At 52.6% G+C, this 21,870-nt stretch overlaps 1 protein-coding gene across 2 annotated transcripts; it reads left to right on the top strand.

The window, feature by feature from the left end:
- Positions 1-1,864: 1,864 nt before the first annotated feature.
- tsc1b (TSC complex subunit 1b) lies at positions 1,865-17,437 on the top strand. 2 transcript variants are annotated; one of them, XM_086170636.1, is made up of 22 exons: positions 1,865-1,998; positions 5,068-5,270; positions 5,358-5,461; positions 5,657-5,809; positions 6,393-6,537; positions 6,654-6,808; positions 6,895-6,968; positions 7,046-7,224; positions 8,873-8,991; positions 9,086-9,251; positions 9,327-9,448; positions 9,528-9,621; positions 9,806-9,904; positions 10,196-10,805; positions 11,451-11,494; positions 12,192-12,358; positions 12,528-12,710; positions 13,047-13,157; positions 13,882-14,004; positions 14,726-14,913; positions 15,206-15,382; positions 15,465-17,437. In XM_086170636.1, the coding sequence occupies exons 2-22, from the start codon at positions 5,162-5,164 to the stop codon at positions 16,117-16,119; spliced, it is 3,777 nt and encodes a 1,258-aa protein (XP_086026762.1). In that variant the 5' UTR covers positions 1,865-1,998; positions 5,068-5,161; the 3' UTR covers positions 16,120-17,437. The 2 variants fall into 2 exon arrangements, with proteins under 2 accessions (XP_086026762.1, XP_086026763.1); XM_086170637.1 differs by having other exon boundaries at positions 15,206-15,376; positions 15,465-16,258.
- The last annotated feature ends 4,433 nt before the right edge of the window (positions 17,438-21,870 follow it).

A 21,870-nucleotide genomic window follows, 5' to 3' on the forward strand; every position in this document is an offset into this window, starting at 1 on the left:
GATTACATGACATTTATATCATATGATATTACATGTCATTAAATGATAGTATATTATACTACATTAAATGATATAATCACATTATTGCCTGTCATTATATTATATTATATTATATTACATGTCATTAAATGATTGTATATTATATTATATTATATTATATTATATTATATTATGTTATATTATATTATATTATATTATATTATATTATATTATATTATATTGTAGTATATTATATTATATTATATTATATTATATTATATTATATTATATTATATTATATTATATTATATTATATCCATCCATCCCACCACTGATTCATCCAATCATCACTGTAACAGGATGACTCTTTGGATGGGGGGGCAGTTCATTTAATTTCTTCTTCTTCTTCTTCTTCGTCTTGAACTGAGCTGTTCATCGTAGGTTTTGTGTTTTCTTCCCGGGGAAGAATAGATTAACGGTAACCCAGAATAATCAGCGGACGTGCAGTGTGAGGGCGACTCTGTGGCTGCTGTCATTGTTTGTTTGGGAAAACAAAACAAACACTAATAGTTCAGCGATGTTTAGTCCATTAAACTCACCGAGGACATTTTCCAGCCTGAAATGACCTTTAATATAATTTACTAGAACAAACAATGATTTGAAATCATTGTCTGTTGATGTATGTGACTTGAATTTGTCTTTCAATTCAAGTTTAAAAAGATGGTCTTTGTCACTGGAACATTACGGAATATTGGAAATAGAAAGAATGATAAAATATTCATTGATTTAAAACAGTTTGACCCACTGACACGATGAAACTGTCATTTTTGGAGGGGGTGTTAATTATATTTCTATATTCGTTATATTTTCTTTATCAAGGGAGTTCTAAACATTTATCACAACATTAGTGTGTTTAACTTCTTCTTGATGAAATCTTCTTGAATTTCGACAAGACGTCATCGGGACCTGGATGACCGAGAACTTCCACACACACACTTAACTTCTTGTTTGTGATGCCGTTTGCTCTACAAACACTGAGGACAACCAGAAGATAGGAGGCAAAGCTGGAGGTAGAAGATATGAAGATACTGAGGTTCTCCTTGGGAGCAACCAGGATGGACAGGATCAGGAAGGAGTCCACCAGAGGGACGACGCATGCTAGATGTTCTGGAGAGAAGGTCAGACTGAGATGGTTGGGTCATGGACAGAGGACATGCTGGATCTGGAGGTCTAGAGGAAGACCAGAGAGAAGATGGATGGACATCATGAGATAGTTGGTGTGAGAAAGGAGGATCCAGAGAATAGGGTTAGGAGAAGCTGTGGAGACCCATGAAGGGAAAAGCCCAAAGGAGAAGAAGATAGATAGATAGATGGATGGATGGATGGATGGATGGATGGATGGATGGATGGATAGATAGATAGATAGATAGATAGATAGATAGATAGATAGATAGATAGATAGATAGATAGATAGATAGATAGATAGATGGAAGAAGTTGTGAGAATCTTGTTTGTTCTTGAACGCATCACGCAGGGATCAAGTTCACTGACTCCACCATGACCTCAAAATAAACTACTTTTATTCCTTAAATGTTTGTATCTCTTGAATGCACTCCCACTGGAGTGTCCACGGACCCACGGCCGTGGAAAAGCGCACTGCCTGCCCCCCCCCCCCCCCCCCACGCCTTCTGAGAGAAGCGTCTGCGCATGCGCAGTCCACATGTGGGTCACGCGAAACCGCAGTGCACTCGAAACTTCGTCCTTCCGCCGGCGAGTACACACAACTACTCGTCAGCGGGGTGTTCAAGCGTGTGTGTGTGTCAGTGGATGGGATCACCGTGGGCGTGGGCTCAGTGGAAGAGGGATCTCCGGTGGGAGGGGTTGCGGGATGCGTGAGAGAGCCGCCCGCTAACTTGCGGGACTAGTTTCCGTGCGCTGCGGGCGGAGGCTCACGGCGGTGGGATGGGCTGTGAGCTGTTCAAGATGGCGGCGCCCAGTGGAGTGCAGCTACTCTAACAGGTAAACAGCCGCGGTTATTCGCCTTTTGCGTGCTTTTCCCCGCGGGGAAACCCGGCCCACGCCGCGGGGTTCGCTCGGCGGGCCGCATCCACGCCGGTTCGACGCGGCCGACGGGCGAGACGTGTCCCTCGACCGGGCGTGTGTGTGTGTATGTGTGTGTGTGTCGCTGCACCTAGCTAACGCTAGCTCCGGCTGGGGATGGCTTGTTTTCGTGAATCCCCGGTGACGGATCCCGGCCGCCGCTGCGGATGCTCCCCCGGGGAGATGTGCGTTTAATCCGGGGTTACGTTTCCGTCTCGCCGCGGAGGCGAACCGCTCGCCCGGTGACGGATGACTCGACGGTTGTACGACGGGGGAAAGTCAAGCCAACCCTGGCCATTGTTCTCCGGAGTTGTTTACCAGGCGGCGGCGGTCAGTCCGCTCCTCTGCCCGCAGCGGCGCTCCGCCGCCCGGCCTCCGCCGCGTCTCCCCGCCCGCTTCTCCGCGGAGGAGAAGATAAGTCTGGGGTGGACGAGCGGCCCGGACGCGGAGCTTCTGCGGGTCCACTGGAGAAACATCTAGATGGAGGGATGTGTCACTGTTGTGTCGGCGCTGCGTCCCTGAAGCATCTTCTGGAGGAGCTGTGAGGAGGGACGCTCTGCTCCAGGAGCTGCAGACCTCCTCCCTGTGCGGGTTCAGGACTGGGCCAGACCTCCCGGGGTTCCAGGAGGCCCACATAGAAGTGTCAGTGAAGATCCCAGAAGCTCCTGGTCCTGTGAGGACAGGACGGCGACACGGACAGCTCAGCTCGGCTAACGTGGAGTGACAGTTGTCCTCAGAAGCCGGTCAGATGTTTTGTTTTTTTTTCTGTCGACCTCCTTGACCTCGGCTCGGTCACGGCGCGCCGGACGCCTCCCCTCCCCTGACCTCCCTCGTGTCTGAGAAGATAAGACACGGTGGTCCCGCGGGTAGCGTTTGGAGCTCAGCGAGCAGGAGAAGAAGAAGACAACAGCGTGAGTTAACGGATAATCATCTCTTGGTTAACGGGTGATCTCCGGCGAGTTAATGGATGATCAAACCGGGAGCGAGACGTCGGCTTTGGGCGCCGAAGGGTTAATCATGAACCCGGCTTGAGTAAAACTCCTGATTTCACCTGAACGCCAAGCTGACGGACACACACCTCCGTTATACGTGAAGATAAAAGCATTCGTCGGTTATCTACACGGCTTCTCTGGAGACAGCTGGAGGTCAACCCTGGATCCAGCAGACCTCCAGGCACTCACCTTCTCACATGAAGACATTCAAGCGTTCACCTTCTCATTCATGTCATATCTAGACATCCATTCACACTCCATCTAGAAACACACTACTATTCACACGCCGGACAATTTAGGATCAGTTCACCTACTGTATGTTCTTGGACACGTATTCACCGTGGCGTCTTAATCATTTGTGTGTGTGTGTGTGTGTGTGTGTGTGTGTGTGTGTTTTCCATCAGCTTGTGTCTTCCCTGTAAAATGAGAGCAGGGACGTGTTTTGGACTCTTATTTAAAATATAAAAAGTCTTCACAGAGTGATTCGATCTATTGCACGAAGCTGTTTGTAGGTTTTGATGTCTGCGTGAGGTCTGAGGGTGCAGGAGATGATCGGTGATGTTGGACGAGGTGGACCGGGCTTCCTCGCTCCTGTGTTTGCTCACGTTTAACACACCTGAGCGCAGAGGCCGGGGTCGGCGGCGGCGGCGACAAGCGCGAATCAGCATGAATTATTGATGTGTGAATTGAATATTGGATGAGGATTACTCACCCGTTCATCTCCCACCCGTCACACGAGTGCAGGCCGGAGCCCGTTTGCCATGTTGTAGATCTTCCTCGGAGGGGGGGGGCAGCACCCGCCCTCTCAGCCAAATGTAATTTGCGGTGTTTTCAAGCGCCGCGCTCGGACATAAGGCCTCTTTGTGTCGTCCCGAGTGGCGCCAGCTCACGCCGAGGTCCTCGCCGATACCGTGGAAAGCAGACGCCGCTCACCCCGCTAACTGGACGAACCCCCTCCGGTAGCCGTCTGAGAAGAAGATCTCAGCACCTTTTCCCGGACGGACGACCCTCTTCTTCTGGCCCGGTCCATCTTCACTGGTCCAGCATCTCCAGACGTCCTCTGTTCGGTGGCCTCCCGAAGGAGGGTGTGATGTTCCTCCACCCGGTCCACGGCTTCGTGGTCGTTTCACCGCGCTGACATCGGAAGTCACGCCGACTCAAGCGTCCTCCTGCTTGGTTTCGTGAAGGTTTGCAAACCAAATGTTCTTCAGCCGAAGCGACCTCCTTCCTTCTGCTCCGGGCGTCCAGGAGGCCCTCTCATCCCCGGCTCCTCAGAGCCTACGCTGAAGAGAAGCTGCTACTTCTCACCCCTCTGCAACTCTGAATGGTCCCGTCCACCTGCTGTGATATCACCGTCCATCTCCCACCTTCATGTGTGGGTAGGGTCTCCAGGTGAAAGGTGTGTGTGTGTGTGTGTGTGTGTGTGTGGAGTCACTTTGGAAGTTCTTAGCCTGCGCTGCCAATGGGTGGCATCAGGTGAACCGGTCTTCAGAAGCTCGGGTGAATGTGCTTCTTCTGGTCATGGTCAGACGTGTGTGTGTGTGTGTGTGTGTGTGTGTGTGTGTGCTCCTTATTGTGGCTGCAGTGTTCTCCGAGTGAACGGAGGCTGATTTCCGCCGGGCCTGTTTGGACTGGCAGAAGAACCGCCTTACGGTCTGTGGTATCTAAACTGGGCCGGCTTCTATGGATGATAGCGAGTGGAACGTCCAGCATGATGTTTTCTTTAAAAGTCTGGTTTCCACGCCGAAGGTCCGTCCTGAGAGAGGCTCATTAATTTGGCCTTTTCCAAGAATGTGTCAGGGTGTGTGTTAGTGTGTGTGTGTGTGTGTGTGAACCCGCTGATGGATGGCCCTGGTGCAGGTCCTGCCCGCCGGGTCACCACGGCTGCTGTGAAGAAGGTCTGCTTGATCTCACGTCAACTTTTACATGGATTAGTCCAGGTGTGAGTCACCAGGTGACCACCGGTGGTAGATGATCACCTGCTGTTCTTCTCCAGGTGCCTGGAGACTGTGTAGGTGGGCCCCCCTCCCCCCCCGGAGGCCTCCAGGCAGGAAGGGAGGAACCAGAGAGTGAGAAGCTGCGCCGCCGCCATGGCCAGGGAGCAGCCGAACATGGGGGACCTCCTGCCGCTCCTGGAGACCTCCGACCTCCACCAGCTGGACGAGATCCGAGGCCTTATCAACGAGCAGCTGAGCACCGGTGGGACCTCAGAGGAGGGGCTTCTTCTCCCGCAGGAGATCTGTTCTTGTAGCGTTCCTCCTGAAACATCTGCCCTCCTCCCTGCAGAGCGGGGGTCCATGCTGCTCAACGGCCTGGTGGACTACTTCCTGGAGACCAACTCGGCCCAGGCCATGCACATCCTGTCCTCCGTCAGGGAGCCGCATGACAAGGTGAGGAGAAGGTCCAACGGGAGGTAGGACCTCCCAAAGATCCGTGTGCGCCGGCGTCTCCAAATGTTCTCTTCCTTGTGAGCGCCTCTGACGGTACTCTCGTTTCCACGACCCTTCTTCTTCTCCCGGTCGGACGAGGCGACGTTCTCCGTCCTCCCTCCGACGTCTCTCACCCGCTTCTCCGTTCCTTGGCAGCACCTTCTGGACAAGATGAACGAGTGCATGTGCAAGCAGGCGTGCCGGCTGCCCACCCTCACCCTGCTGGGCCACGTCATCCGCAAGCAGCCCTCCTGGATCCACAAGATGGCCCGCTACCCTCTGCTGCTGTCGCTGCTCAAATGCCTGAAGGTAACCACCCAGATAGAAAGCCTTCGGCGAACATCTCACCTCGACTCAGGTGTGTGTGTGTGTGTGTGTGTGTGTGTGTCTGCTCTGCTGCTGTCTTGACCTTTCCAGATTAATTCCTGGATTAGATTAACTTCAGCGGTGGCCGGTTGCATTTTTTGGTCCAGAACTGGAATGTGTGTTTTTCTTAGGAGAGTAGAACCTCCTCTCCAGGGTTGGAGGACTCCAGCCCTGGAGGTCCACCGTCCTCGTGCGAGGACATTAAGTTTCAGGTCCTCCAGAATCTAATCCTGAACCGGATCTCCGGGTCCCTCCCTGAGAGCGGTGGCTTGGCGGCAGATGAGGACACGAAGCTGGCGCAGATACAAACCTTTGTTAGGGTTAATTTGGGGTTTCATGCTTCCTAACATGCTTAGTTTGGTATTTGGCCACAATTTGATCGGAGAAGAAGCGGAGCATCAGGAAGGGCCACGTCGAGTCCCCGGCGATGTTTGAACAAGGGTCCGATTCTCTCGGAGTTCGGCTTCTGGGGTCGATCTGACCTTTACCGTCCGTCCACCTAACATCTGGCCGCCGCCTCCCTCAGATGGACACAGACGTGGTGGTCCTGATCACCGGGGTCCTGGTGCTGATCACGCTGCTGCCGATGATCCCTCAAGCCGGGAAGCAGCACCTGTGGGAGTACTTCGACATCTTTGGCCGCCTGGCGTCCTGGAACCTGAAGAATCCCGGTAGGCGATCCCTGCTCCCGCCGCCGCACGTCCGCTCGGTCGGTTCGTGACGCCGTTTCCGTCGCTTTTCCCGGAGGTCACGCTCCCGTGTCGGGTCTTTTCCGGAAACTCCTCAGGGCACATTTCTGAGGTCTATCTGATCCACCTGCACGCCAGCGTCTACTCGCTCTTCCACCGTCTCTACGGCATGTACCCCTGCAACTTTGTATCCTACCTGCGCTCCCACTACAGCATGAAGGAGAACATGGAGACCTTCGAGGAGGTGGTGAAGGTGAGCTTTCCTCCTCAGAGCTTCCTGCTGACGCCCAGACCCATGGGTTGATGCCGTCTGACGTCGTCTGACGTTTTTCTCCCCAGCCGATGCTAGAACATGTGCGCATCCACCCGGAGCTGGTGACGGGAACCAAGGACCACGAGCTCGACCCCACCAGGTAAGCCCAGCACAGGTCCGCCACCAGGTCTGAGACGACGGCTCCTCGGCGCTCATGAGCCTGTTCGCGGCCTCCAGGTGGAAAAAGTACGAGATCCACGACATCGTCATCGAATGTGCCAAAGTGTCCCTCGACCCGAAGGAAGCCTCCTGCGAGGAGGGGTACTCAAACATGCCGGAAAACTTCTACCCCCACATCCACCTGCGACCACAGGACTGCACTTCAAGCCCCCACACGGACCTCCACAGCAGCTACGGTCAGTCCCAGAGAAGACCTAAACATCTCCGCTCAACCTCAGGTGACCCGTAGTGTCCCCATGGGAGGACGTTAAAGTTCACGCTACCCTGAGGACGCCGGGCCTCCATCTGCGCGCCCACTGGGTGATGAAGGTCTAGAACATCAACACTCGTGATTCCGTGTAACTGAACCGTGGAGAGTGACCTGTTGTCCCGTCGGCCCGGTTACGTTTCTGGCTTTTCCGTTTCACGGCCGTCAAACATCACGTCTCCAGGCGTGCTTCAAGGTTGCCACGGTTGTTTAGCAGTATATCCACGGTTGGGCGGTGCAGAGTTCACGTCCGAGTTCCATCTCAGACATTCGCACCTCTTCACGTCCCAGAACCATCACTTATTAGCCGCTCCCATGATCAGATACTTCTTTTGGACTGCGGAGTGCCATTTTTAAACCCTATCGTGGTCATCGGTCAGATGTTTTCTTGTGACGAGATAAACCGTGAGAGATGAAGGGGCAAAGAGGTCTTCTGGCCTGGTAGGCCTCAGAGGGGCTTCCAGGGCTCGCGGAGGAACAGCATCACTTTGGCCAGAATAAGTGTGGAGTTAGCTAATGGCTAACGTCACATGTGGAAGCAGTGCAGGGAGAAAACAAAAACACTCCAACCATCTGACGGTCCACGGTTCTTATCCCATGGAGGTTCCTCCTCCGTGGTGTTCGTGTCATCTTCCTCCTCTGTGGTTTGTTTTTAAGGGCGGCGCTTGAGGTGCGAGTCACACACTGCCCTCGCTGCCTGTGCGAATGCTAAGCTAAAAGGTTCCCCGCGGATATCACAGCTGAGTCCTTAGAACTTTTTCCGTCCGAAAACGGCACCGGTGGAGGAGCTGGCGATGGTGTACCTTCTAACAAGGAGCGCTGCAGCAGATGGCTGCTTTCTGTCATCATAAAGCCACGGTGGCATGAGGTTGGACGCTTCTTCTCCCTGGTTCTCCTGATGCCACCATCTTCTTCTCTGTTCACTGCCCTCTACAACTCCCGAGGTACTGCTCATCCAGCAGCTCCCTGAGCCGGAGCGAGAACATCCGGGCGTTCCATCTACTCTCTTTAATTCAGGGTTTTTGGGATGACTTCTCCACCCTGTGCTTCTCCTTCTTGAAAGCCCCCCCAGCCTTCACCTCAGATGCTCTCCTCAGGACTCGGGCGCTTCGTGAACAACTTTTCCTCCTTACCAGCATCTATTCTTCTCTCTGATGGGAAATCCATCGCATAATTCAAGGCATTTTCCTAGAATTTCATCACAAAGAACCACCTTTTTGTACCGGGAACCTTTTGAGAAGGTCCCCTGGCGGCGCCTGGAGCTCCTAGGCTTCCGCTCTTTTATATCTCTGACACTTGAACTCTTTATTTGAACGCGGCGGCGTTGGCGCCGGCGATCGCGGAGAATTATTAGCGTGTTGAAAGAGGCGAGCCAGAGATGACGGCGAGGATTATGAGGAGGTGGATCAGGGGAAGGAGAACCTTCTGGTTTCCTGTCAGTCAGGCACGAAGGCCTTTCCGGAAACCGCTCTGGACCTGGAGGCGTGGCTTCACCTCCGAGGACAGGCGGAGCTCGGGCGGAGCTCGGGCGTCCGTATCTGATTTCCCGCCTCTTTGGTCTGTTTCGGACAAAACAGGAAGCTCGTCTTCGACGCCGTTCTCCACGCCGCGGCAGCCGCTCCCGCCCCCGCTGCCTTTGCCCCCCTTCTCAGGGACGCAGTCGTCCAGCCGAAGCCCGCAGACCTCCAGACGCCAGGTAGGATCGCCCGTTTCGCACAGGATCCGTGAATGCCGAGGCGTCGCCTCCATTTCGGAGGTGTTGTCATCTGTTTTGTGGGCCGGCGGCGCAGAACTCCTCGTGTGAGCTGAACTCTTCCTGCGGGGCGAAGGACCCTCTGTGGAGCCCCTCGTCCCTGTGCGGTATGGCCACGCCTCCTTCCTCCAGGGGCATGTCGCCCAACCTGGAGCTCTCCCACAGTGCCTCCCACCTGCCGGGCCGCTTCCACTGCACATCAGGTCGGACGCCGCTCCTCTCGCCGCCGCCCGCTGTCTCGCGGTCCCCGTTGACGTTCGGTGTTTGCGCGTGCGCAGGGGGGAAGGGAACGCCGGCCTCCAGCACTCCGGCCACCTCCTCGCCGCCCCCCATCCAATCAGACGACTTCCCCGTCATCTCCCTGCCCGCCGGCGCGGCCCAGTCCAGCCCCCCGAGGAAGGTTCGCCGCCGTTCCTTTCAAAGTAAAACTCCGGATAAGTCACCTGGACTCTTCTCACCGCGCTTCCTGTTTCCTGCAGGATCGCAGAGCAGGAGAGGGCGGCAAGCCCGCCCTGGTGAGGCAGGAGCCCGTGAAGGAACAGGAGAAGATGGCGGACGGCGCCGCCAGCAGAGGCGAGTCACCTCACATGCGACATCTTCACGTCTCTAGTTTTAGACCCACTTTTAGAACCTGGAAGAACCAATCAAAGGAGGTCAGGCGAAGCATACCGAGGAGGTGGACCTGAGGACGGGTCTCAGCGTCCGTGCTCCTCGCCAAGGTGAGGGTAAACTTCCTTCTGTTCCGATGTCGCCGCAGACCCGGGAACTGCCGAGAACGTGTCCATGACCCTGACGGAGCTGTCGGTCTTCATGAAGAAGCAGGAGCTTCAAAGGATGGAGAAAGAGAAGGAAGAAGGTGAGAACTGACCTCGGGGCTGGGGGTCGATGGGCGAGAAGGTCCAGAGTCTGCAGGCTCCGTAGGTTCCGTCAAATCAACGGTGAGGACGAAATCGGACTCGGGATGTCCCGATCCAAGGGGGCGGTAGAAGATGTGATCGAACCCCCGGGTTTCGGACCGTTCCGTCATGGAGAAGGGCCAATCGGAGCCTCCGAATCAGATGTTTCCATGTGGGGCGGCGGGTCGGTCGGCGCTGGAGGTCAGAGCGCGCGTCGTAACACCTTCACCTTCCATGTGTTCCTCCTGCAGCCGCCATCACCGAAGAGCTGCTGAAGATCACCGAGGACAAGCAGGAGCCGTCGGCCCTGAGGGGGTTCGACTCGCCCTTCTACCGCACCACCGAGACCCTGACCGGCTACCGGCCCCAGGAGAAGACCCCGCCCGGGGGCCAGATGGAGTGGTCCGCCCAGGATCGCCACCGGGTGGCGTCCACGCCGGACAAAGTGGAGAACCCCGCCAACGCCGGCGGGACGTCCGGGGTCTCGGCGGGCGCCGGAGACCAATCCTGGCCCTTCCAGTCGGGTTTCACCCCCATCGAGCACCACCTGCACCGGAGTCCCTCCGCCCCCGACGACGAGGCGGGCAAGTACGGGACGTTCTCCCCGAGCCCCTGCGGAAAGACCCCGGCGCCGGTGCCCTACGAGCTCTTCTTCGACCTGGCGCTGCCCCGGGCGGCGTCGCTCTTCGTGGGCCAGAAGACGTCGGAGGCGGTGCACAAGGCGGCGCTGGAGAGGCTGTCGCAGAGGGAGGAGGGGCTGGAGGACGGCGACGAGGAGGGGGTCTTGTCCGCCTCGCCGCTGGAGGTGCTGGATCGCCTGGTTCAGCAGGGGAGCGACGCCCACGACAAAGTCCTGAAGAGGTGAGGAGCTCCCTGGAGGCTTCTGCTTCTCCGGCCGCTTCTGTTCGCTCATTGATCGCCTCGCGTCCCACAAGGGCTCGCCGAGCCTCCGAATGCGAGGAACCGAACCTGATGCGGAGCTTCTCTGATGTCGGTGTTCCCGCCGCACTCGTCGCCGGGGAAACTGTCTCCTTGACGACGGCGTCAGCATCCGCGATCGCACCTCTGCGTTGCTTCGGGATACCCAGCTCTTCTGATCACGCTCATCCGTGACCTCCATCGTGGTCTTGGTCTCGCTACCTTTGAGCAGAGGGACGCTTTGGAGGTCTTTTGGAGGTCTCAGAGCCTCCTCTTCAAAGAAGGCAGGGCACCTGAAGGTCACGGTCCAGTGAAGAACGGCTCTGCTGTGCGGGCCAGAGGTGGAGCTCCTGCTGGACCTCCGGCCCTCAGAACCTGGTCTGCTGCCTTCAGGTTCAGCCAGGCAGCCGTCCTGGGCTGACCGTGCTCAGACTGCCGGAGGAAAACACCCAGCAGAAGACAAGCACCGGTGTTGTCCTCCGCCAGCCGAGCGGAGAAGCTCGTTGCAGTCGGAGAACATCGTGGAACGTCCTGCTTCTTGATATTATTACTATTAACATTATTAACAATAACGTCTCCTCCCTGCAGATTACCTTTGCCGAGCAAGTCGGCCGACTGGACCCACTTTGGAGGTAAGAGGCCGCAAACAGGAAGTGGAACCCCTTGTGGGTGGGGCCTAACCCCCCCCGCCCCACACACACACACACACACACACACACACACACATTAGCCTGAAACAACAGTCTGAGTTCATGGCTGCCGGACAAACACCCGAGTCAGGGATTGAATTTTGTGGGGAATGTTTTCCAAACCCTCCTCCTCCTCCTTCACTACAAGTGAAGCTCTATGTTCTCTGCAGGTCCAGCGTTAACCCTGTACCTGCCGGTCTGGAGGGTTTGTTTATCCTCTCAGCCTAAAACTCCATGACCCCGGTGTGTTTTGGTGTGTGAAGGTGGCGAGCGAAGACGGTCATGTGATAACATCCCGAGAATCACCCCGCGCTGATTAATCAACCCCTAACGAAGCAGCGCAGGAGGTCCACCCACCTCCAGGGCATCTCCACCCTCCTGCCCTCACAATGACTCCTTCAGCTTTACCACACTAGACCAGGAACCTCCGGATTTTGAAAAGCTCTCTTGTTGCCAACGGCAACCAGCATCACCATGTTTAGAAACGTCCGAGTCTTTTGGGCCTTAAACTTCTCTCTTCGACAGCCACTGCCATTCATGGTTATTCATCAGTTGTGTGTGTGTGTGTGTGTGTGTGTGTGTGTCCGTCTGTCTGGTATGTGTGTGTGTGTGTGTCCGGCATGGACTTTGTGCGTCCCAGGCTCGGCGCCGCTGGACGAGCTGCAAACGCTGCGCAGCCAGCTGCTCCTCCTGCACAACCAGCTGCTGTACGAGCGCTACAAGAGGGAGCAGCACGCCGTCCGCAACCGCCGCCTCTTGCGCCGCATCATCAACGCCACGGCGCTGGAGGAGCAGAACAACGCCATGGCGAGTGGGCCCGCCTTCTAGAAACATCCATGCATCATAGAGTGTTTAGATACGTCTGGTTGGCCTTATCTCTTAAACAGACGTTTTCATTCACGGTTATTCATCAGTTGTGTGTGTGTGTGTGTGTGTGTGTGTGTGTGTGCGTGCGTGCGTGTGTGTGTGCGCGCAGAGAGACCAGCTGAACCTGCAGAGCGTGGACATCCTGTCCCTGCGGGAGAGCCTGCAGGTGGAGCAGCAGAGATACAGGCAGCTGTGGGACGACCGGGAGACGGTGGTGACCAGACTGCACTGTCAGATCAGGCAGCTGCAGCAGGGACGGGACGACTACTATACCAAGAACCAGGAGCTGCAGGTACACACACACACACACACACACACACACACACACACACTACTACTATACTAAGAACCAGGAGCTGCAGGTACACACACACACACACACACTCTACTACCACATTAAGAACCAGGAGCTGCAGGTACACACACACACACACACTCTACTACCACATTAAGAACCAGGAGCTGCAGGTACACACACACACACACACACACACACCTATATAGTTGTGAACCATGTAATCAAAGGTGCAGTTCCTCATCTGTCCACACGGTGGCGCTTCAGTTCCGTTTCCATCAGTGACATCGTCCAATCACAGAGAGACATACTGACGCCCCTCTCGCCCCCCAGAGCAAGTTACAGGAGTGTCAGAAGAGGATGGACGAGATGGAGGCGGAGCTCCAGAGGGCCAATAACAAAGTGTGTCACACCGGACACCTGCTCAACCAGATGACCATCAAGGTAAGGAGGGAAGATGGTCTCCACAGCAGGCGGGGTCACAGGGGTCACAGGGGTCACAGGGGTCACAGGGGTCGGAGGCGAAGCCCCCCCTGAATTATTCCCGAAAATGTGAATTATCCAATGAATGACAGCGACGCCCGTTCGGTCGAGGAGGAGGTGAATTTTGATTTAATCCTATTTTGGGTCGGGCCCAGTTGCCGTGGAGACGTCCCATTCCTCTCTATTTTTGGGAAATGACGCAGGAAGTGTTGGTGTGTTTTTCTGCCTCCTGGGGTCCTTCTGGGCTGGTTTCCCATCCCTGACCCTCACGACACACACACACACACACACACACACACACACGTGTCTCCAAGGCCGATCATCCGAGCGGTCAAGTTAGAGGTTTGGGTCCACCTTTATCTCCTTGCAGGATTCGATTTTAAGCAGAGGCTCTTTCATTTTTTTGCTAATCTTTATAGCTAATTGTTTTTTACGCGTCGGTCTCAAAATGGACGGATGCTGCAGACCCAGCACCGTCATCCTGGAACTATTCCACCGAGAGAATTGAATTCAGCCACATTCATCATTTCATTTCCTGAAGAATAATCCTCAGTCAGATGAAGCTCCGCCCCTTCCGTCACCGCGGTGTTTGATGAAGGCCCGGATCCTCGCCGACAGCAGGGATTTGTATCCTAATTGCAGTTTTGCCCTCCGTCGTCATTGTTTGTCTTTGGGCGTCCTTCAGCTGAGCAGCAGCGAGAGCACCCAGCAGCAGATGAGCTTCCTCAACAAGCAGCTGCTGCTCCTCGGGGAGGCGCACAAGCTCTCCGTGCAGGAGCTGCAGCACGCCGGCGCCGACAACACCAAGGTACGCCGCCAGGAAGTGTGTGTGTGTGTGTGTGTGAGATCCAGAACACCACAGAGAGAGAACAGTGACACCGAGCTCCTGTCCACGCGTGAGCGCCAGCAACAGCGCGCCAAACGTGACCTGGCAAAGGAAAGGATTTCTGGAAACGTGAACGACAGACAGAAAGTCATAAACCCCACGTGTTAACAGAGGAAAGTTCAGCTTCCAGTGCATCTCCTTAGAAGTTCTCCCAGATGTTTAGCTTCGTGTTAGGATGAGTGTTTGAGACCCACGTGGACGCCCCTGTCCGTGAAGAGGCGTTAATGGCGAGGTAGCCCAGATAGAATCATGGAAGAAGACCAGCGAGGTGTGCGTGTTGTGTGGAGATGGAGAAGTTGTCGTGGTCTGAGATACGGTGACGGAACGGCTTCACTCTGTACATATAGGAGTTGAGAAATTGAGTGAGAAAAGTCATATTTAGCATAGCATTGTGGCATGAAGAGTGGAGTCAGTAAGTGCAACAAAACTCTGCAGCTTCTAATACATTGTTATTTATAAAGTACATATTTCTTCTTTAACAACAGATTAGTGGGGATTTAATTTGATATGAACCAAACTGAGTTACAGAATGCATTTAACTCCTAAGTTAAGGTATGACTGTATTTTATTTACTGATGAAAGCATGTACTACTTCTTCTGCTCCCAATCCACTCCCTTGGACATCAAACCCGTCCCCGCCCAGGAGGCCCAGATGCTGCAGATGTCCTACGGGAAAGAGGTGGAGACGCTGCGGCAGGGCCTGCTGGTCCAGGGCCAGAAGCTGGAGGCGGCGCAGCAGCGGGCCGGCGAGCTGGAGACACATCTGTCCAAGAAGGAGCACCTGATCGCAGAGCAGAAGAAGTTTCTGGAGGACGTGAAGTGTCAGGCAAAGTAGGTGCTGGTCCTGGAGGTTCCTTCACGGCAGCCGCTCGCTTCCAGGACCTTGCATGTTCCTAAAAGCCAAACAGCAACAAACATGGCAAACATGTATTTGGATTATTTGTGTGTGTGTGTGCGTGTGTGTGTGTGTGTGGTTAGTTGGTGGTCCACATCATTAATTGGACATAATGTTATTTTTCAGGCATCAGCTTCTATATCTTCTAATGTCTGTCTTCTCCATCCTGCATGGGGCCTTCTTCTTCTTCTTCTTCTCCATGTTCTCCTCCTCCATGTGTGTGTTCAGGGCAGAGCTGCAGGCCTCGGACAGCAGGTACCAGGCCCAGCGGAGGATCACGCAGATACTGCAGACGGAACTCCTGCAGCTCTACAGCCGAGTGGAGATGGAGGTTCCTGCCTGCGCCGCCGGCGTCTCGCCACCAGGGGGCAGAGGCGACGCGCGAGCTCCCGACTCCAGGTCCAGGTTTGGGTTCGGTCCTCGTCCCGATCTGTTTGCCAGAACAGCCTTGAGCTCTCGGTGACCTTCTGTCTGTGACCTCCTGCAGCGATGGGCCCAGTAAACCCGGCAAGGACACGGACCGCCGGGCGCCGCGCGACTCCCCGCGGGGCAACGGCAGCACTTTATCGCCAGGCCAGCCAAAGGCGAGTAACTCTTCCAAGTCGACGGCCGCCTCGGTGAACGGCGGCCAGGACCTGGCCCCGCCCCTGCTGGTGGAGCCCGTCCTGTCCTGTCCCCACGGCAACCCGCTCCCGCCCCTGCCCCCCTCGGACGCGCCGCTCACCGTGGGCTCCTACCCCAGCGCCAAGAGCTTCCTGGGCATGAGGGCGCGCGAGCTCTTCCGCAACAAGAGCGAGAGCCAGTGCGACGAGGAGCAGCAGCAGCAGCAGCCGCCGCCGCCGCGCCTGTCTGGCCTCGCCCACAGCCTGAACACTGAGCTGTGCGTGGAGCCGTCGGCCCCGGGTTCCGCCGGCCTCGGGCCTCTCCCCGTCCCGCCGCCGCCGCCTCCAGCCCCTCTCACTGTGCCCGCTAAGGGGTCCTCTGAGCCCAAGCCGCGGGGCTCCAGTCAGGAAAGCCCCCGCAGGAAGGCGGCGGCGGCGGGGCCGGGCGGCAGCAGCGGGAGGGTTCACGCCGGGCCGGGGAGAACCCGGCAGCAGCTCAAGATCATGGACTACAACGACACACGTCATGAGCACAGTTAGAGACACAGCTGGAACGTAACGGGGGAGGGCGAGTCCCAGAGTGAAAGAGAGACTGAAGTTTTACAACTGACGAGCTACAAATCAGCTAAAGAGTCCAACGTGTCAGCAGCTCTTTAGAATTCAGTGTTATTTGTTCCGTTCCTCCGAGTGGACAGCAGGATTTTCACCCTTATTTATTAGCCGGGCGAAAACACGCGGCAGGATTTCCATCGTAGGCGAGGTTCCCTAGTGTGAAGAGGTTTGGCTTGTGAACGCGTGGGTTTCTTTTTTCCCCCTAAAGTTGCGTTGTGACGCCGAAATCCGGAGGCATTTTGTAGTTTTCCACCTCCAGACACAATAAAAAGCAAACGGCGTCTTTCTATAAGCGCCGGCTCATCTTTTTCCTTGAGCGATCCGCAATGAGCAACCCCTTTCCCATGAAATGGCGCGTGCAGGGTTCACGGCGAGGTCTGCGGGTTGACGGGAACAACGGGGACTTTGTGTCTGCAAAGACGAGTCGCTCTTCAGATGTTTTGGCGCCAATGGCGTCACGTTGTAACATCTCATTCCAACACTTTTGTTGTTTTTTTTTTGGGACGGGTTTTTGGGGACTCACCCCCGCCTCCAGTGGACACCTCCTGGAAGCAGGACAGCTGATGATGCATTTATCAGGGGTTGTTTGTCTTAATTTATTTCATGATCCTGACCATATTGGTGCTGCAGTGGTTAGAAGGGGGCGGGGGGGTCAATATTCCATTACGTTTTTGATTTCTTCCAAACTGCGGAGTGTTTTGCGCTTGTTTAGAAGGTAACCGGCATGTCGCATTCGAAACAGATCTCGTATGAAACGTAGAAATGGTGGGAATTTAACACGCTCAAAATCAAGGATAAAACTCATCGACTTACTATTGCCATGTTGCTAAAGCATTAGGCGCCCGCGCATCCTACGTCAGAATCGGCCAGTAAACGGGTTTTTGCTCCAAGACCAAGGTGAGGTTGCGCTCGGTTCCTTCCCCCGGGACATTCCTCGCGGCTTCTACGCACTCCGAGTCTAAAAATCCTGTTGTCCACCAGAGGGGGAAAAAAAAAAAACCTGCTGTCATTTCCTTCTGCCTCGCTATCTGAAAAGCATGTTCAACAATCCACTTTAAACGCCAACCTGTAGTAATTCCAGCAAACCAAGACAGAAGGTACAATCGGCACAAACCGGAGAGGCCAGGACTCTCGACCAGAGCTGGAGGATCTGGGAGGAAAACGGCTAAAAAGGAAGTTCTTAAAAAGCAGTGGCTTGTGTTTAACTGTGAACAATAAAGATCGTCTTCAATGTTTTGCACTACAACGCTGACTCCTGTTTTTCTTGTTGTTGTAGTTTGTGTGAAGAAGCAGATAAAATGATAGCGGGTCTCTTGAGGTATATTCTGTGGCTAATTCTCCATCCTGGCGCAGGGACTTGTTTTTTTTTTTTACTCACAAATACAGCCTTTAACCATGTTTTGGGCTCCCAAGAAAAGAAAACTGCGGTGTGCTTGTTATTTTGCCAACAAAGCTCTAACAAACCAATTAACTTTTTGGAATTAATTCATCTCTGAATTTTACTTACTGCTTGTACAAATGTGATTTGCATTTATAGGATTTTTTTTTTAATCACTCACCCTTTGTTGTAATATTTACTCCCTAAAGTAAAGTCCGGTCTGCAGTAAAATTTTTGTCGAACAAGCGGCTTATTTTATCACTCTTTATTCTTCAAATAAACTTTGGCACGATGTAAAAAAAAAAAAAAAAAATCGCAAGCCGCTATCGGCTAGCCGCTAACACTTAGCTCTTCACCTAGCCGCTGCTCAGCTAGGAGGCTAAATGGTAGCCGCTCACTTCGTGTGCGTCGAATGGTCCGCGAAGCGCGCATTCATCCGTCGGTTAGGTGGACTCTATCGGCGCGGGGTGACTTCCGTGTCCGTGGAAACATGGGTGGCTCCGTCATAAACGTAAAGAAAAACAGGTAATTTCCGAGACATCGAGGGGAAATTCTGAACTTGACCCGAAAGTAATGCTAGCCAGTAGTCGGGTTGCTCCGAGCTTAGCTTGCTAAGCTAGCGACCGGAGGCTCCGGCGCTGCTCGCGAGGATTTAATCAGCCCCCCGTCCAGTCACGGCGAGCCAGGCGGGGAGAAACACGATAAATAATAAATGATCCACAATAACGTCGAGGAAACAACCAGTGTGGGCAGTGAAAGCAGGCAGGCTATGTTTTATTTAAAAAATAAATCTTTCAACCAGCGCTAACATTTATGCGGAGTAGAAACGAAGCTTGTTTCCAGAAGGTTCTCCCAAGCTGGCGTCTGGGTGAACATCTCTGGCTGCTAGCGAGGAGTCCTAACGGCGAGATTTATGAAAGTGAAAAATATTCAATTCAAGTGTTAATCATTGTTATGATAAATAATGTTTTGGGTCGTAAAGGCGGACTTTTTGGAGACGTCTATTCAGCTTCCAGGTGGATGAATGAGGGGTCTGAAGGGGGTTGGTAGCGCGACTCCAGCGGCCACTGCGGGGAAAACCTCCGAGGGAGAATTCAAAAAAAAGGCCCACATTTTTCTTTTTCCCGTTTTAAATTAAAGATTAATAATTCCCCGGCTGCTGCTTTAGAGGTTGAAGCGGCACGGACTCATGTAGAATTTATTAGGGATATCAGACTGGACTGTCAGTCGACTCAAACACTTTTATTTGGATTTGGAAAGGATGAAACAGGAAGCGCCACCGTCCAGGTGAGCAGCGACCACACCTGAGTTTTAGTCTTTCGTTTTCACCTTCCGGGTTCCGTGTCTTCATCCATTTTCTTCTTTTTTTATTTTAGCGTTGCAGACAGATGGTCAGCCAGGACCTGCAGCCTTCTCCCCCCCGGCCGCGGCTCACATTACATTGTTATTGATTACATCGGAGGGTTTCATCGATCGCCGCTCGTGTTGCCTCGCCTTCCCTCACAGGTGAGTGTGATTCTGAATAAAAGCCCACGTTTATGTCAAAATTGATGGGGGGGCGTTAAAAAAAGGGTAAAAGGACCACTGTTGTTGCAGAAGGGTGGAATTGGTTTTTCACAATGGCTAAAGTGTGTGTGTGTGTGTGTTTCACAGATAAGTGGCAGCATTATTACATTACATTACATTACATTACATTGCATTTGGCAGACGCTTTTATCCAAAGCGACTTACAAGAGAGGACATAGGGACTGCAAATACACTTGCAAATACACGATGCACAGGAAATATACAGAACAGTAAGCTTGGGTTAGTAAGCTTTTTTTTTTTTTTTTTTTTTTTTGACAAAGACATACACAAATGTACACACACACACACTGCATAGCCTTATGTATTTTTTTTCTTTATATTTAATATCCAAAATAAAAATCTTATAAGTTGACTTGAATTAAACATGCCATGAGAAAAGACCACACACACACATGCAGTGTCAAATAAATATAAATGAATCACGTATTTATTACACTTATATATTAGATGATATATGCTTCCTAAAATCCTTTGTTATTTGCAGCTATTTTATCAGCAAACTCCGCTCTTGTTTATTTTTAAAATGACAGGAAAACAACTCAGGTAAGCTGGCAGTGACTCCAATAACACAGCCTGAGACTATTTGCAAAATACAGAAAAAAAATGTAGAAAATACCCGATACCAGATAATTCTCTTAAAAGAGAGACAGACAGTGATCTTCCAAAGTCAGACAGATAATTGTGATAAATCTTCCATGTATGCCGTCCCAAGACAAGAGGAAGAGCTCCACACGCACGGTATATTTGATAAATTTCAATGACCCTCTCTCCAGGTGAGATCAGCTGGTCTTCACCGTGAAGTGTAAAATGTCTTGGTCTAAATTGCTAAGCTTGTCTCAAGTTAAGCACCTGGTGTTTCAAATGTGTGAGTAAGAGACCCTCCTCTTGCCGCGCTCCCCAGGAGGCGCTCCTGTCCCAGCCTGAGACGGGCTCCGTCCAGCAGAGGACACTGTCGCTCCAAACAACGGCTGCATTCTGCATCATCGGCATCAACAGGTAAGACGTCCGGAATGCCCTGCAGCTCAGGCCGTGACGGAGGATGATTTCCCTTCTTTGTCAGCTCTTAATAGCGTTGCTAAGGTCAATATATGACGGCGGCGATCGTGTGACCCCGGCCGCCCTTGCCGCGTTTTTTTGTGTGGAAATGTCAGTGTCACAAAGACACGCTTGTCTGCGGAAGGCAAGAGAATCAAACCGGAAATAACCCGGATGCTCAAATCTGCACACGCGGGAAAGTCGGTGAAATTACCCATGAATAGATAATGGAACAAATAAATAAACATTAACACTGCGTTAAAAATAAATATATTTTAATATATTTATCTGGCCACTTTTGCATTTTCCAGCATTGTATTCGTGTGTGTGTACAGGGTTTGGTTGGCACACACACACACACACACACACACACACACACACACACGCACGCACGCATGTGACTGAGTGTGTTTTGTGAAACTCCCAATTCCCAGTCAGGCCCGGATGTTCACTCTCATCCCGCATCCGGGACCGAATCATTTTTTGTGAGTACAACCGACCAAGTATGATTAGTTTATCAAACGCCTGCATATGTATTTCATGAGAGTCCAAAAAAAAAGAGTGGTATGATTAATTTACCAGCGTTCCGCAGGGTCAAGGAAATTGATGCAGGATAATTGGGCACACAGGGAATCCTTGGCAATTTGTGCTTTCAGACGCTACTTGAGAAATTAGATGTCAGTGCAAATGTGAAATTGCTCCTCAATGTTCTCAAAGATTCCATGAAAATTTAAATATAAATCTTAAGTATTTCCAGCAAAGGGATGCTTTTTTTTTTTTCTCTTTTTTTTTTCTTCTCAGTGCCAAGTTGAAATGAAGCCCTGTGAAAATGATCTGAATGAAGGGAAAGTGTGTGTGTGTGTGTGTGTGTGTGTGTGTGTGTGTGTGTGTGTGTGTGTGTGTGTGTGTGTGTAGACGGGGGGGGGGGGGGGGGGGGGGGCGCACAGACATCCGAGCATGTGTAAAGTCGAGGCTGCGGCACGAGGAGGAGGATGTCGGGATCTGGCGCGCTCGGTAAAACCCTCATGCAAGAATTCATTAGACTCTTTCTGACAGGAAGTAAAGTTTGAGTTCATCTGAAGGCGTGTGATTACAACGCCGGATATAATCTACGCTCACCTACCATTCAAAGTCTTCCCGTTGTATCGCCTCGCTCCTTTTTTATTATTTTTTTTGTCTCTCCGAGCCCGGGATGTGGCTCTTGTGATCCAAACGCACGACTCGCACGTTTGTATAAATGAGAATACATTTCAGCGGTTTTGAATAATTGATGCAAAGGAGAATATATTTGTCAGGTTCTGGAGGACCGTCGTCAGATGATGTTGTTTTTATTCCTGCAGGAAGGGTTTTATTTCGCCGGTCAACCATTACTCGTGCATTTAGCTTCAATTACAGGGATTACTGGAAAATTAATAACTCGGCATTTCCTGGTCTGATTAAAAGTTGCAGAATGAAAGGTTTTTTTTTTTTTTTTTTTGTTTTCTGGGGGGGGAAATTTCATATTAATGTGAGATCAAGATGAGCTGCTCCGTTAAGAGCCTCTCGCTCGGCGGTTCTATTTGAGTGTTGGTGTTTATTCCTGGCGGACGTGCTGCGCGGATAAAAAAAAAAAGAAAAATGCTAAACAAGAATATTTTGGGTAAGTATTCTACGTACTGACACTGTGGAAAACGGCTTCA

This window comes from Fistularia commersonii, chromosome 23, assembly GCF_037954325.1.
Source record: "Fistularia commersonii isolate RoL2024-O1a breed Wild chromosome 23, RoL_Fcom_v1.0, whole genome shotgun sequence".
Lineage (NCBI taxonomy): Eukaryota > Metazoa > Chordata > Actinopteri > Syngnathiformes > Fistulariidae > Fistularia > Fistularia commersonii.

Excerpts from the sequence above, each read along its gene's own strand:
- tsc1b (XM_086170636.1), top strand. The coding sequence starts at position 5,162 with ATGGCCAGGGAGCAGCCGAACATGGGGGACCTCCTGCCGCTCCTGGAG. Across the intron at positions 5,271-5,357 it reads CAACGAGCAGCTGAGCACCG|AGCGGGGGTCCATGCTGCTC; the intron begins GTGGGACCTCAG and ends TCCTCCCTGCAG. Across the intron at positions 13,158-13,881 it reads TCAACCAGATGACCATCAAG|CTGAGCAGCAGCGAGAGCAC; the intron begins GTAAGGAGGGAA and ends GGCGTCCTTCAG.